The following is a 14,047-nucleotide window of genomic DNA, read 5'->3' as shown; positions in this document are numbered from 1 at the left end:
ACGTATCTGAGACGTACGTGTGCTATCTGGGTTGCTCATCGTGACAATAATGTCATAGACATTGCATTCCAAACTAAGTATTGCACAGAAAAATAAAAATATTGCACTGGTTTAATTGCACATTAGGAAATGTTAATGTCTGTTGGATGTCATTATTAAGACATATTATGTGTTAGAAAATCTAAACCCAACTACTGCATCCATCTTTCTTGCTTTAGAAAGCGAATGGCATCTTGGTATCCCTCTTGTTCCAGTGCTTTGAGTCGGGGGAATGAGGGAGGAAACAGGGCCTGGTTTAACCTTATGATATTGTCCTTCGAGAACTGAGGGTAGAAAATAGTTGAAGTTTCAGAATCTGTCACATCCTATGAATTTGTAAAGATTTTTTTAAGTTTGGGAAATGTTTATATAGTTGTAAAAACTCACTGTGTAGATAAAATGATCACTTTGAATACAAGTTTATGCCCCCAGGTAAAAAGTGGTACACTTTCATTGTGTACTCAAAGTATTTTATTTATATTTGTATACTTTCATACAAAGATGGGTTCAAGTTTACTACAAGTGGTTCCTAAATACATTTTTAACACATTTTAGTTTATATTTATGGTGTCTCAAAATAGCACAGTGAAGTACACTTAGATGTTCTTATAAGATTATCTCAAGAAATACTACAGATTAACTTTTAGTATATTAAGTACAAAATTAGTGTGCGAAAATAAAGCACTTTAAGTACACTATGGAAGTGTACTACTTTTTCTCCTGGGAAAGGCATAAATGTAATTAAGGTGTAAAAAAAACTTACCACAACGCTCATGTTGGCAAGTCTGAGGTGCAGTTTACTCCTCCCCTTATGAATGGGGGAAATATTTTGCGGCCCAATAAATGGTGACACCATGATTGTGCGTCCCGTAGGAAGAACAGGAAGACTGTTTGTAAATCCTCCATCTATCCATTTCTGAAAAAAAGGTCACACCAAAGAAATAAGTTTATTTCATGAGAAAAAAGCTTGCTTAAATAAACCATTGGTGCATGTGAAATTGCCTACTTCCATGCTAGTAGATTAATTTCAGTAGGCAAGGGAGTAGTATGTCCGAATTTATTGTAAATGAAAAACAGTTAGCAAAAAGTACAACAAAAAGTAAGATTTTGAACTGTGCATTTCAATCCCAGGAGAAGAGTCACCCAAAGAAGGAGAGGCATCGTCATATTCAAAAATGTTGCAAAACGGTGACCGGGCTCTATTCAAATGTAAATACATAGAGAAAACAGCTGTGTGTTGTGGTCAAATTGCACTTGTTTAACATCAACCAAGTTAACGGCTTGTTTATGCTTGATGTGTCAACATAGAAAATGTATAAATCTGAATTTTATTCACACTACCCATATTGATAGTATACAGAGAACATACTGTTTTAATGTTCGATGAGTAGGTACTTTATCTAATTCAGTACATATAGCATGCGATTTTGGACGCAGGGCATTTGTTTCCTCATGAATCAACACTTGAACTTTACTGAACTGCTTTGGCTGAAACTTTTAAAGCAATCGGCCTCTGATGTACTGTAAAGATCTCCTTTGTAAGTGAAAGGTTATAGAGACAGTGTTGTAGCTAAGATAGCTACAGTGTAGTTGCATTGGAAATAATTACCTGCCCTTGGAACTCCACTGGCTGGATACCAGCATAGATGGGCACAAAACAGCTGGCCAAGAGAACCTTTAGCAACAAACACATTCATAACATATGAGCAGAATGACTAAAGAGAAATTATATAAAAATCACAAAATATTAGAAACTTCAAAATAGCCAACACAAAGAAAATACATACTGTTTGCTGTTAACATGTCAAATTGAAGAACCAGGGTATTTTTTATATTTTATAAGGGAATTGAATGAACCAACTCAACAACAATCTCCCAAAGCAGCGTCAGCTTAGTGGGAATGCTTGATGATGTGGCTAATTAAATATGTAAGTGCCCTTTGGGTTATGGGCATCAGTCCCGTATTTGAAGGATAAATGTGACCCTGGACCACAAAAGCAGTCGTAAGTTGCACGGGTATATTTGTAGAAAAATCCAAAAATACAATGGATGGCCCACAAATCATTAGTATATTATGTAAAGATAATGTTCCGTGATGGCATTTTGTAAATGTCCTACTGTAAATATATAAAAACTTTACTTTTGCAAATGGGTGCAGCAAAATTGCGATCAAAACTGATTACAAACTTTTACAGTTCTACCAATTCTATGGGGATTTCCCATTCAAGTTTGATTTTTATGTAAAAGCTTACAACTTTGTCTTCCACCCATTTAGTCCACAAGGTCATTACAGCAGTAAACCAGTTGAGAGAGCACATTTTATTAGTAATATGCATTTGTAAATATTTCATATCCTAACAAACCATAGATAAATGGAAAGGAAATTTATTTAGCAGTTGGGTAATGTTTAAGTCTCAATTTAAAAAAAATTAACTTTTTTGTGGTCCTGGGTCACAAATGATTGTCTGTTAACTTGCAGGTTTGAATACCTGAACAAGGTCTTCCCTCGACTTAAAGCTGGACACTATAGAATTCATGCGCGTCTTTGAGTTTGTTATTGAAATGTGGACTCGTTCATTGGCCAACTGGTGGGCATTGGATGGTAGAATCTCTTCTATGCCTTCCCTAGAGAATAAACAAAGGGCAGATGCTCATTTTTCATGTTTGCACTACACTCTAAAAATGGTTGGGTTATTTTTGACCCATAATGGGTTAAATATTAGACAGAACCAGCATTTGTGCTGGGTTAACATTGACCCAATACTGGGTTATTTTAACCCAACTTCTTGGTTATTATACCCATGGCTGCATAACAACAACCCAACTTTGGGTCATTTTTGACCATGCATGATTTCTGTTCAATATTTACCCATTATGGGTCAAAAATAACCCAGCCATTTTTAGATTGTATTAACAACCTCAGTGAAAACCGTTTTCTCCAAAATCTGCTCGCTGAACCACTGAGGTAAGGAAGGAAACATAAGGAGTCCACAAAGCCTTGCAGATTATAATTCAGTATGGGGAAATAAGGTAACAAAAAGCCCTCCGGGGTTACTTTAGAAATCACGTCTTTATCCATGAGATGACATGAAACAATCCTGATAGTCTTACCTCAGCTCATGCATGAAGTCATATCCTGGTGTCACTGCTCCTAAACTCTGACTTCTTACATTACTGGCAAAGCTATAGGTGAATTCCTTACAATCCTGTGAAAACACAATATTCCTATACTGTATGTCAAGACATCAATTAAATGCTTATGGTTTTCAGTGAGGAACTGGTCTGTTTTTTATAAGTTCTGATCATGCGCTATGAAAATCAATATAATAGCTGTTACAGCTACATGTTTTATACATACAGTATTAGCATTTGATTTTTAACACCTTCTGCTGTGCATTTGTGCTAAATTGCTTTACCTGTAGTTTATCAGGAGAAATCATCATCACAGTGGCAGCTAAAGCACCCGCTGATGCTCCAGCACAGGCTTTTAAAGAGCAAAGCAGCTTATCTCCATGTCTCAGTATTGCCTCTATTACTCCTAAATGGTATGCTCCCAAAAATCCAGCCGCAGCGAATGATACATTCACCGCCGTCATACCTGCATCCTTAAGACAGAGAAAGGGTAAACTTTAATAGTGTTCACAAGTAAAAGTGAAATTTGTGTTTTTGGGCACGAATTTAATAATATAATAATAAAATCTGTACTTTTTTAGGCTTTTGCATTCTGTTAGGAAATAATTTTTTTTTAAACGACAAATATTAATACAAATCAGTCGTGCACTACGTATTGAAGCATTTATTATTGAACTGACAACAGCCAAACACCAAATACTTAACAGTAACAAATAGCAAAGACAACAAAATGATAGAGGGAATTTACAATAAAATATTTAATAAAGTACTAATTTTCAAATTTTTAGTGCTTTGTTTGAAAGAAAATCGAATTGAATTGATATAAAGTTCCACTTATTTTTCTAAAGGAGATGAAACAGGTTTTTGTCAGACAATTTACATTTGTGAATATGAAATTTTGCTAACACAAGTATCAGATTCATTATGTAAACACAACTGGTAGATTGATCTCATAAAACATAATGAAATACTTGCGCGCTTTGAAACGAAATTACCTCAAGTTTCTGGGCGCACGCAACAGCAAGACACTGTACACCAAGCTTCCGTATTTGTGGATTTCAAAATAAAAGTCGTTTGTGCTAGACAATAAAATATCGAACTATTTTTTATATATAAAAATAGCAGCACTAACATACTTTCAGAGAAAGCCAATTACATACAAATCTTAGATCTTAAAAGATAAAACAGCAGTGGGTGTTTTGTTTATATTAAAAAGAATAAGCTACTTTGATAATTAAGGTTTGTAAACCTTGTGAAACACAAAGAAACTACATATCCACTAGAAAGCTGACTAAACATTTATTTTTGTAAATGTTCATGATATTCAGATAATTATTTATTAAAATGTTAGCAATAGGGAGCAGAAAATGAATATGCTAATACTGTTAAATAATATTTTTTATTATTAGAAGCAATATTAGAAGTAATATTAGTTGCAATATTTTTTAAGCTATATAATATTTTTTGCAAATGTTTATCTTTATGTTTTTTTTTTAGTTTTCTTAGTCATAAGAAAAACCGCATATATGTGCAAATATGAATTATGTATTAACACACTGCCAGTGCTTTGCGTCAGTAGGATGACTTTAAGACGTGTGTGATGTTATGCTAATGGTAGACAAGTGGGACATTTTACCTAAACAACTTATAGAGGGGTTGCAAGTTTACAAACATTGCAGGGTGCGCGCGCAACCAAGGGGCAGAAAGACCGATTGGTGAGCTGATCTGCTACTGCAACAACCTTAATTATTGAAGCGTTCTTTAATGTTTGTACATAAATAAGACTTGATTTTAGTTGTATCTGTTTTTCTGTCTTTATTTTTGCAGTGTTACTGTGATACATGTATGAATTATAATTTTATAATTATAATGCTAGTAACGTAATAGTCGCATCTACTGGTATGTTAACATCAGGCACCCAGCACTGACTCTGTTGGTACTATTTTCCACGCAAAAATTCCTTGGCATTTTGACTTACAGACACCGCTACTAGCATACAACACAATGCACGTCTCTTCTTTCTGCCCCTCGGTTGCGCGCGCAACCAGTTAGTGACGTCGCCGTGCAACCCGTCTATTGGTAAACAGTCATCAGCAACAGTGATGCCTGGCAAATGAGCCTGAGAGAGAGAGAGAGAGAGAGAGAGAGAGAGAGAGAGAGAGAGAGAGAGAGAGAGAGAGAGAGAGAGAGAGAGCGTGAGAGATGCAGTTCCGAGTAGGGATGCTAAACAATTAATTGCGATTAATCGTTAGCAGAATAAAAGTTTTTGTTTACATCACATATGTGTGTAAACTGTGTATAATAAATATTTATATATATAAATATGAACCGATTGATGTTTAATTTTAAGAAAAAAAAATGTATATATTAAGTATTTATATTTATACATAATATAAATTATACATAAATATACACATGTATATACACATGTAAATATTTCTAAAACACAAACATGTATGTGTGTTCATTTATTTATACAAAGTTATTATACACAGTTCACACACATATATGATGTAAACAAAAACTTTTATTCTGCTAACGATTAATCACGATTAATCGTTAAGCATCCCTAGTTCCGAGGAAGGGATGATGTCTACAGTTTGCTATTTATAGTATTTATAATATGTTAACCAATTCTAGTGAATTATTTATTTTGGAGAACACCCACATTGATGAACTCTGGGTAAAGTTTATGATCAGCAATATTAAGAGTTATACACGCTCTTTTGATGTCAGGTAATACTGACACTCTGTCATGGTAATTATGTTAAAATTTGAAGTACTGCAGCTTAGCCACCCTATGAAGTTTTGTTTATAACATGTACATAAATATTTGGGTGGCAACGGTACGTATAAATATTACTTTTGTACTTTAAGAATACTTTTTTAATGCTTGTTTATTTGGCAGATAATTGTATCTAAAATTAAACTGTGTTTTTTGGGTTGTAGTGTACATCAGTCCATACTTTTCCTGGGAATCAAACAAAATCTTTCTACCTGCTTGGCCATTTTAGTAACATTGAATATTGAGAAAATATATGGGTAACAACATGCAATTCTTATTTTATAAGCACATTAATAAAGTTCATTTATATCACCATAGATTTAGTACACAGTTTACCAAAGTAAAAGACACTGACTGTGTAGTGCATACTGTTAATAGTGTGCATTACAGTGCCGTATCATGTTTATTACACCACCTCTGAGGATTATTTGAAACATCTAGCTTACATTGTTTGCTACTGAACTAATAAAAATTAATTATGTGGTTTGTTTGTTTCAAAAACCAAAGTAGGTTTTTATAACATCACAGTGAAACTGTTTAAGGAATGCAAAATAACAGGTGATGCATAAACAAGCAAGTAGTAAGTATGAATCAGATCCTTCCACTAAAATTACAAAATGGTCTATTCGAAATCTGAAGCTTAACATTTACACAAAAAGAATGGTTATAACACCATAGGCTCTTTATAAGGATAATGTGAGGGGTGTGAGATTCATTTATTCCGATGTACTATGATGGAGAAAGTAAAAAATAATCCAGTTCTTAAAACCTCTCATATCAACAGGACCGATTCACTTTCAGCATTTCATCCGTGTTTGTTTATTATAAAATAAACTATGTAGGAAGAGTAATTGATTATTTTATGAAAAGAGTTCACCTTAAAAAGTGGAATGCCCACATTTACTTAATTTAGAATCTGAATTCTTATCTAATCATAACATATTATATATTGCTAAAAAACAAGACTCTGAAATACATAGTGGTTTATAAAAAATATGTAGGAAGAGTAATTTATTGATTAAAAAAAGACATCTTACTAAATGTCATTGTCCTGCCAGCTGGACGCCTTTTACTTCAATATTTTGATTTTAGCCCCTTCAGACCTGATTTATCAGGTGTTTAATCAGTGTGGCTTATTTTGATTGGTTGATCAGCATTTTTATTGGTTTTAACCACAAAACTTGTGATGTCTTTTTCAGTGGACGCAGGGTCTAAAGAGGTTAAATTCTTATCTAATGGTGACAAACTATATATTGTCCCAAAAGTTTGATATTTCAAATTTTTGCATTAATAATAACTCAATGAAACCAACCGCAGTGATATTTAGTTTTTGATGGTAAATCCACCAGATTTTTCTGATTTTAAATACTTTTTAAACAAAGATAAAGTAGGGCAATATGGTTGCTTTTTATATTTGAATGAATTATAACATCTATTTAAAACTAGTGGCACATTGATGCCACATACATGAGTGTTACTCAGTTAACATGTACTCGTACTGTTTTAACAAGATACTTGACATTAAAACTCATCATAATGAGATATTATGTTGTTAAATGAGTTTTAGTAAATATGTAGGCTATGTTTTCAATTAAAATCTATTTGTCATAATATGTCATGTTTGTTGTCAATCTGGGTGTGGTCCAAAATGAATAATAGTTCTATAGAATTACCAACATAACATACTAGTCATTTTCTCTTCCTAGGATCTCTCTCTCTCTCTCTCTCTCTCTCTCTCTCTCTCTCTCTCTCTCTCTCTCTCTCTCAAGTGTTGGAAAGTCTTTTTATAAAGCTTGTGTTTAACAAGAAAATGCTTAACGAAAGAGTTGACACACCATGGCGTAGTGTTTCAAAATTGAGTGACGATGAAAAACCAGAGTGGAGATCGTTGTATAAGCCACCATTGGGTAAAAGAGTTGGGGACATACATTTACATGGTGCTCTAATGCTTTTATATGTGTCTTAAATTTTGATGTTACTGCAGCAGGATGCCCTTTCTGTTTAAAGTGAGAAACTATTTTTCAAGCTTATATGGATTGTCTTAGGCTGGAAAGGTTGTTTAATTTATTACATAGTTTGTTTGAGAGTTTTAATGAATCTTTTTCTGTAAAAGTATTTATTGTTGGTTTTAAATATGCTGGAAAAAAAGGTTTATTTGTCAGTGTTTGAATTTTATTCTAGGCCAAGCAAAACTAGCAATATATATGAGCAGAAAGAATAAGATAGACTTGGGTGTAGATCAAGATATCATTACTTTGTTCTTGGCCAGAATACTTCTTGATTTTCATTTTTATTCATCCAGAAATTATGTTCTAACTTTTGAGACAAAATGGTGTCAGAATGGGGCTTTGGGCTACATTATTGATGCAAATATAAATTTTTCTTTTCTGTTAATGTAAGAATTTGTTTTTGTGATTTTATTGTAGCATTCCCCCCATACATTCTGTGGAGTGCATTCTGTGGACAACAACAGAAGGTCTACTGTTTATTTACTTCCATTATTGCTGGTGTTCTCAAATCATGCACAACAAGTTGCTGTTTCTTCTTCATTTGTGGGTTAACCTGTCAAGCTTCTTCTTCTTTGATGGTCGCACTGATACTGTGGTTACACACGTGGATACTGCCTACCAGCGGTCTGCGGGTGTGTTTGCAGATCGACGTGGACGACGACGCAAAAGTATAAATGAAAACCGACGCGGAACCTACGCCTTCCCTCGAAGGCGTAGGTTCCGCGTCGGTTTTCATTTATACTTTTGCGTAGGACCTACGCACAACTATAACGAGCCCTTAAGAAGCTGATCCGTCGATACATTGATGATGTTTTTCTCATATGGTGTGGCTCGGAGAGTGAATTACTTGATTTTCATCTTTTTTTAAACCGAAGCAGTGAACATCTGAAATTCACCTTAGAGTTTAATGTATCTCAGGTTAGTTTTTTGGATTTACTTATAATAAAAGAGGACACTAGACTAGTGACGGATCTGTATAGAAAACCTACAGATAAAAATACCATCTTACATGGTCAGAGTTTTCATCCGACGAATCTAAAGAAGAGCCTTCCGATTAGCCAGTTTAAGAGGATCCGTAGGATTTGTACTCATAAGGAAAGTTATGAAACCCAATGTAAAGACTTGTGTCAAAGATTTTATGAAAGGGGTTATGCCGATACATGGGTCAAAGAAGCTGTGGCACGTTTTGAAAATAATGATCAAAAAGAGTGCCTTATTCGAACAGCGTCAAAATCAACCGACAACAGGTTATCGTGTATCATTCAATATTCTGCCTTAAGCTATGAGTTGGCCAATGTAGTACGCAAGCATTGGCACATTTTAAGTTCTGATCCATCCTTGAAACAAGTCTGTAAAGAGCCACCAAGAATTGTTTATAAACGAGCCCCTAATATACGGCAAATGATTGTTAGAGCCGATCGGGGATCGGAACGTTCGATCAATCCTTTTTCAGTTCCTGATGGTAATTATAGATGTGGACAATGTGCTCAATGTAATTTTACAACCAAGTGTCAAACCTTTAGCCATCCCCATTCTGGAAAACAACTCAAGATAAAGGGAATTATTTCCTGTAACACTAAGAATGTAATTTAGCTACATGATAAAATGTCCTTGTGGATTGGCATACATTGGTAAAACAAAGCGTTGTTTAAAAACGCGTATTGCTGAACATCGAAGCAATATACGGCTAAATGATCAAAAAAGCCCCATTGCTGTACATTTCAATGCTTTGAAACACAATTTGTCGACTCTTCGTTATTTTGGGATTGAACATGTTAGAATACCCAGAAGGGGTGGCGATATTGATAAAATTCTGTTACAGAGGGAGGCTTTTTATATCTATACACTTAATACCCTATTTCCTAAGGGTTTAAACTTGGATTTTGATTTGAAACCTTTTTTGTGATTCTGTTGATATGTATAATATTTTTAAAATTTTTTCCTCTTTTTTTTTGTTTTGTTTGCCTTGGTGGTGTTTTGAGGTTTATTCACTTAGAGCCAATTAGTAGTATCAGGTGTGTCTGATTGTATGATATCAGGTGTGTTTAATTCTTAAGAGTTGTTAAATCATGATGTTTTTTAAAAAATGTGTGTTTGACTTGACAAAGACCTTTTGGTCGAAACGTTGTCTTTTAAATAATAAATATTGAGAGCCATAGTAGCAGTGTGCCGTTCTTTTTTTTTTCGTGATTTAGTGTTTTTGTGAGCGAGCACCTGTCTCAAAATATTTTTGGATGTGCACACATTCTACTCCTTATTTTAAATGCATTAAATGCACATCACATCCATGTTCCCTTGTATACGATAAATAGGCCCAACACGCAGTATGAAAAACATCCCAATCCCATGACTTTTACACCGCCATGCTTAACTGTCTTTACACTCTGGCTTGAATTCAGTACCCGGGGGTCGCCTGAGGTTCTGTCTAGACCCCAAATAGAAAGATTTTGAACTTATCAGGCCACAAAATGTTACACCATTTTTCTTTGGGCCAGCTGATGTATTGATGTAATTCTATAGAAGTCTTTTTTCAACAGTGGTGTATTACTGGGGCTTCTTGCATCAGTGACTGTCACAAGGTCGTCATCTTTTATCTTATAAGGTTTTTAACTTTTTAATCAAATTGCTCTGTTCCTCTGAGCAATGTTTAGAAACAACCCATTTTATTTAGAAATTCAGCAGCAGATATATTTTAGTGAAACATTTGCCTTCTCTCTTTCTTAATAAAGGACAAAAAGAAGCTGTTTTCACAAAATGAACTCAAACTTCATAATGCTATTATTTTGATCACGCCACTTTCAATAAATGAATCTAGAACTCAGAGCAAGTAATGTGGATATCAATACGAATGGCTCTATTGTTTTTCTATAAATAGTTTCCAGAAATATTACTACTACTATTAACAAGTGGTTTGGTTTATCAGGTTACCGATGCTGCACTGCAATTTTTTTTACACCACTGTTTATGATCATGCGGCATAAAATTATACATTTTTTAGCAATTTATTCACTTTTATTAGTACACTACCATTTTTTTAACACCACTGTAGGTTAGATGGTAGAAGAGCCGGGAATGGATACACTGTGGATATCTCAAATATTAATATGGCTAGTAAATGAGCCAATATAACAGGGCAGGCATCATGGGATTGGGCATTCACGGCTCATACCCCTAATAAAGTTTTTTAAAAAGGAAAACAAAAGTGAAAGTGACCTGGTTGTCAAGTAAGGAATGCATACAGTAAGTAGTCAACACACGCACTGCCAGTCATGAACACACACCTGGAGCAGTGGGCACCCAGCGCCCGGGGAGCAATGGGGTTAACGTGCCTTGCTCAAAGGCGTCAGTCACAAGCGGCCGGGGGACTCGAAACGGCAACTTTCAGGTTACAAACCTGACTCGCTACCTCGCAATATCTCGGGGTAACATGATTAAACTTTTCAATCCATTATGCAGGCTGAACTGCGGCAGATACAAGTTTATCCATCACGTCTCGAATGCATGCACGTACTGCCAGGCCGTTACATCGCCATCTACTGATAAAAACCAAAACGGCAACCGAGGTCCGATAGATAAATGATTACAGGCATTATTGTTATTCAAAATATATTTAATAAATGTGTAATATAAATATAGTGAGATTTAACCAGGATTTAACACGATAGCGCTGTGGGTCCGTGACCGGAGACTATACTCCACCCCCGGCGATAATGGTACGTTCCAGCCGCACACGCAAACACAGAAATGGAAAATTAGAAAAAGAAGTCATTTTTTTGTTTGTTCCAAAACCTGAAATTCTAAAGCAACAACCTAAACATGTAGAATTAAACCGAGAGACAATTATCCGTTTGTGAAGTACTCATGAAAATTGAAAAATGAAAGTTTGAAACCAATTTTTCATTTGATTCACTTTGATGGTGCAAATTGAAAAAAGAACTGAAAAGCGTTACACGGACCAGGTCTTTTTACCTCAAACAGAATTTCATTTTTTTCCTCTTTCTTGATTTAGTAACTTATATATGTGAGAAGGAATATATATTTGGGTGATTTCCAATCGATTTGACAGGTCTATATGAGGAGAATATGATGTTAGAAGCTTTTGCTTGTTGCATAAGCAACTAACTTTAAACTGCTGTGGTGCATCTGTTAACCTAAAGTGATTGAAATGTTTATTTATTTGTCATTTCATTTTACCCCAGAGTCTAACTTTATTCTAGCGATTTCTTTTTTTTTATCATTATTTGGTAACTTATATGTGAGAACAAAAATATATTTTAGTGATTCCCATCCATATGAAGAGATGATGTTATTGATTGTTCTAACCTAATAAATGGAGAGACCAAGCGTGCCGCACAAGCCCTGAAAAGTGAAGCCAAAATGTCTTGATCGCCCCCCAGTGACTGGTCCCAGTATAGGTCATAAACCCCGCCTCCCCATGTTATTCAATTGGACTTGAGACCAACTAAAAAAATTAATTACACTTGAATTATCTTTTTTCCGAACCTGGTTTCTGTCATTTATTGTAGTTTTTATCACACTGAGGTAAATTCAAATGTTTGTTTTTAAAATAAGTTTGTGTTTAGTTAGTTATTTAATGCTATAAAAACGGTGGTGTCATGCATGATTGACAGCTGTGATATCGTGTGATATGCGCATTCTACGAGAGCGAGGGCGGGGTTTTGATTTCGCGGCTTCACTTCCTGCTCACTACTGCGCATGACTGGTCCCGAAATCGCAACTGCGCAGACTCAAGACCCAAGATGTCAGCCCCATATCGGGACACTGGCGGCTTCACTTTTCAACAATGGAAGGGAGCGAACAGGCGTCGTCCATCTTTTTTTACAGTCTATATGTGTGTTCGAGATCATCCGGCGCTGCGCAGACCGATCGGCGAGGTTTGCCGCTTGCAGTCGAGGGAGGAACTGAAGACGAGCCGTCAAGCCGGACACCTGCTGCTTACTGTAGTGACGTGTGCGCCGTGTTTCCTTGTTTTTAATCGCAAATGAAGTGAATTAGATGCTGAATTTGATAAAACAAACCTTTTAATAAAAAGTTGCAACCAGAAACATTTTATATCGAATATTTTAATTGCTGCTTATACTGTATACCCGAAAATAACGGAGGAAACATGCCTATATTTTTAAAATACGTATATAGTTTGTTATTGTCATTTTTATTTTATTACACAACACAATATAACACATTTAAGCATATTAAAGTGTTTTTTCCTGTTTTAAAACATGAATTTATAATGTTTATTAGTGGAACCAAAGGTTGGATTAAACTTGAAACGCACGTGATCGTTGTCATCAGTGAGGCGACCAATCACGTAAAGCTGTGTCGTCATCACAACTCCGTGCAGCCGCTCTGGAGAAGCTGCACCGGCTGAGCTAGCCGGCTACTCTCGAAACGCTCTCGCGGTACTTAAAAACCATATGACACAGTCACGTGCCTGCAGCGCCAGCTGAAGTCGGACAAAATTACTAACCGGAATGCACTGCTTCTAGTCAGCCGCCGATCGGTCTGCGCAGCGCCGCATGAAGTCGAACACACCTAATGGGAGAGACGGCTAAACTGCTGTAAGATCTGTTAACCTGAAAAGTGTTAATCTGTTAAGTGTATTAAATGTTTATCTCTTTTCAATAAATATCTGTTTAAAGTCTTCTATATTTTATTAAAGTCACTGGTTATTTATATGTTTGTTAAAAATGTTATCTAAATACAATGTGTGATGTGTTAAGATATATTTGTTTAAATAATACATTTATATAATATTTCAATAGACAATTATTCCAGTAATATAGAATATTTTAATTAGATTTTGTATTAAATATATTGTTTATTTCTTCTTATTATAAATTATATGTGTTGACTTATGTCAGATAGATACAATAGATAAAAACACGGAATTTAATACTGCAGTACGTTAGTAAACCATACTTCTTCACCGCTGAAATTTACAGAGTTCAAAAACTTGCAAAAGAAAAATTAAGTACATTTTACTTATTATTGTTTCAGTGTACGTTTTATGACTGCCACCAAAAAAACTATTTGCAGAATGAAGGGAGTAGCCTTGTAGGAG

At 35.0% G+C, this 14,047-nt stretch overlaps 1 protein-coding gene across 1 annotated transcript; it reads right to left on the bottom strand.

The window, feature by feature from the left end:
- Positions 1-37: 37 nt before the first annotated feature.
- On the bottom strand, positions 38-4,219 carry pnpla4 (patatin-like phospholipase domain containing 4). Its single transcript, XM_065277634.2, has 7 exons — positions 4,167-4,219; positions 3,456-3,644; positions 3,151-3,245; positions 2,529-2,664; positions 1,649-1,714; positions 803-955; positions 38-323 (listed from the first exon to the last, which is right to left on the bottom strand). Exons 2-7 carry the CDS (start codon positions 3,633-3,635, stop codon positions 192-194), a joined length of 762 nt encoding a protein of 253 aa, XP_065133706.2. The 5' UTR covers positions 3,636-3,644; positions 4,167-4,219; the 3' UTR covers positions 38-191.
- Between the last annotated feature and the right edge of the window lie 9,828 nt (positions 4,220-14,047).

This window comes from Paramisgurnus dabryanus, chromosome 3, assembly GCF_030506205.2.
Source record: "Paramisgurnus dabryanus chromosome 3, PD_genome_1.1, whole genome shotgun sequence".
In the NCBI taxonomy this organism is placed as follows: domain Eukaryota; kingdom Metazoa; phylum Chordata; class Actinopteri; order Cypriniformes; family Cobitidae; genus Paramisgurnus; species Paramisgurnus dabryanus.
The sequence above is the reverse complement of the archived record's forward strand: the minus strand, read 5'-3'. Positions and strand labels throughout refer to the sequence as shown.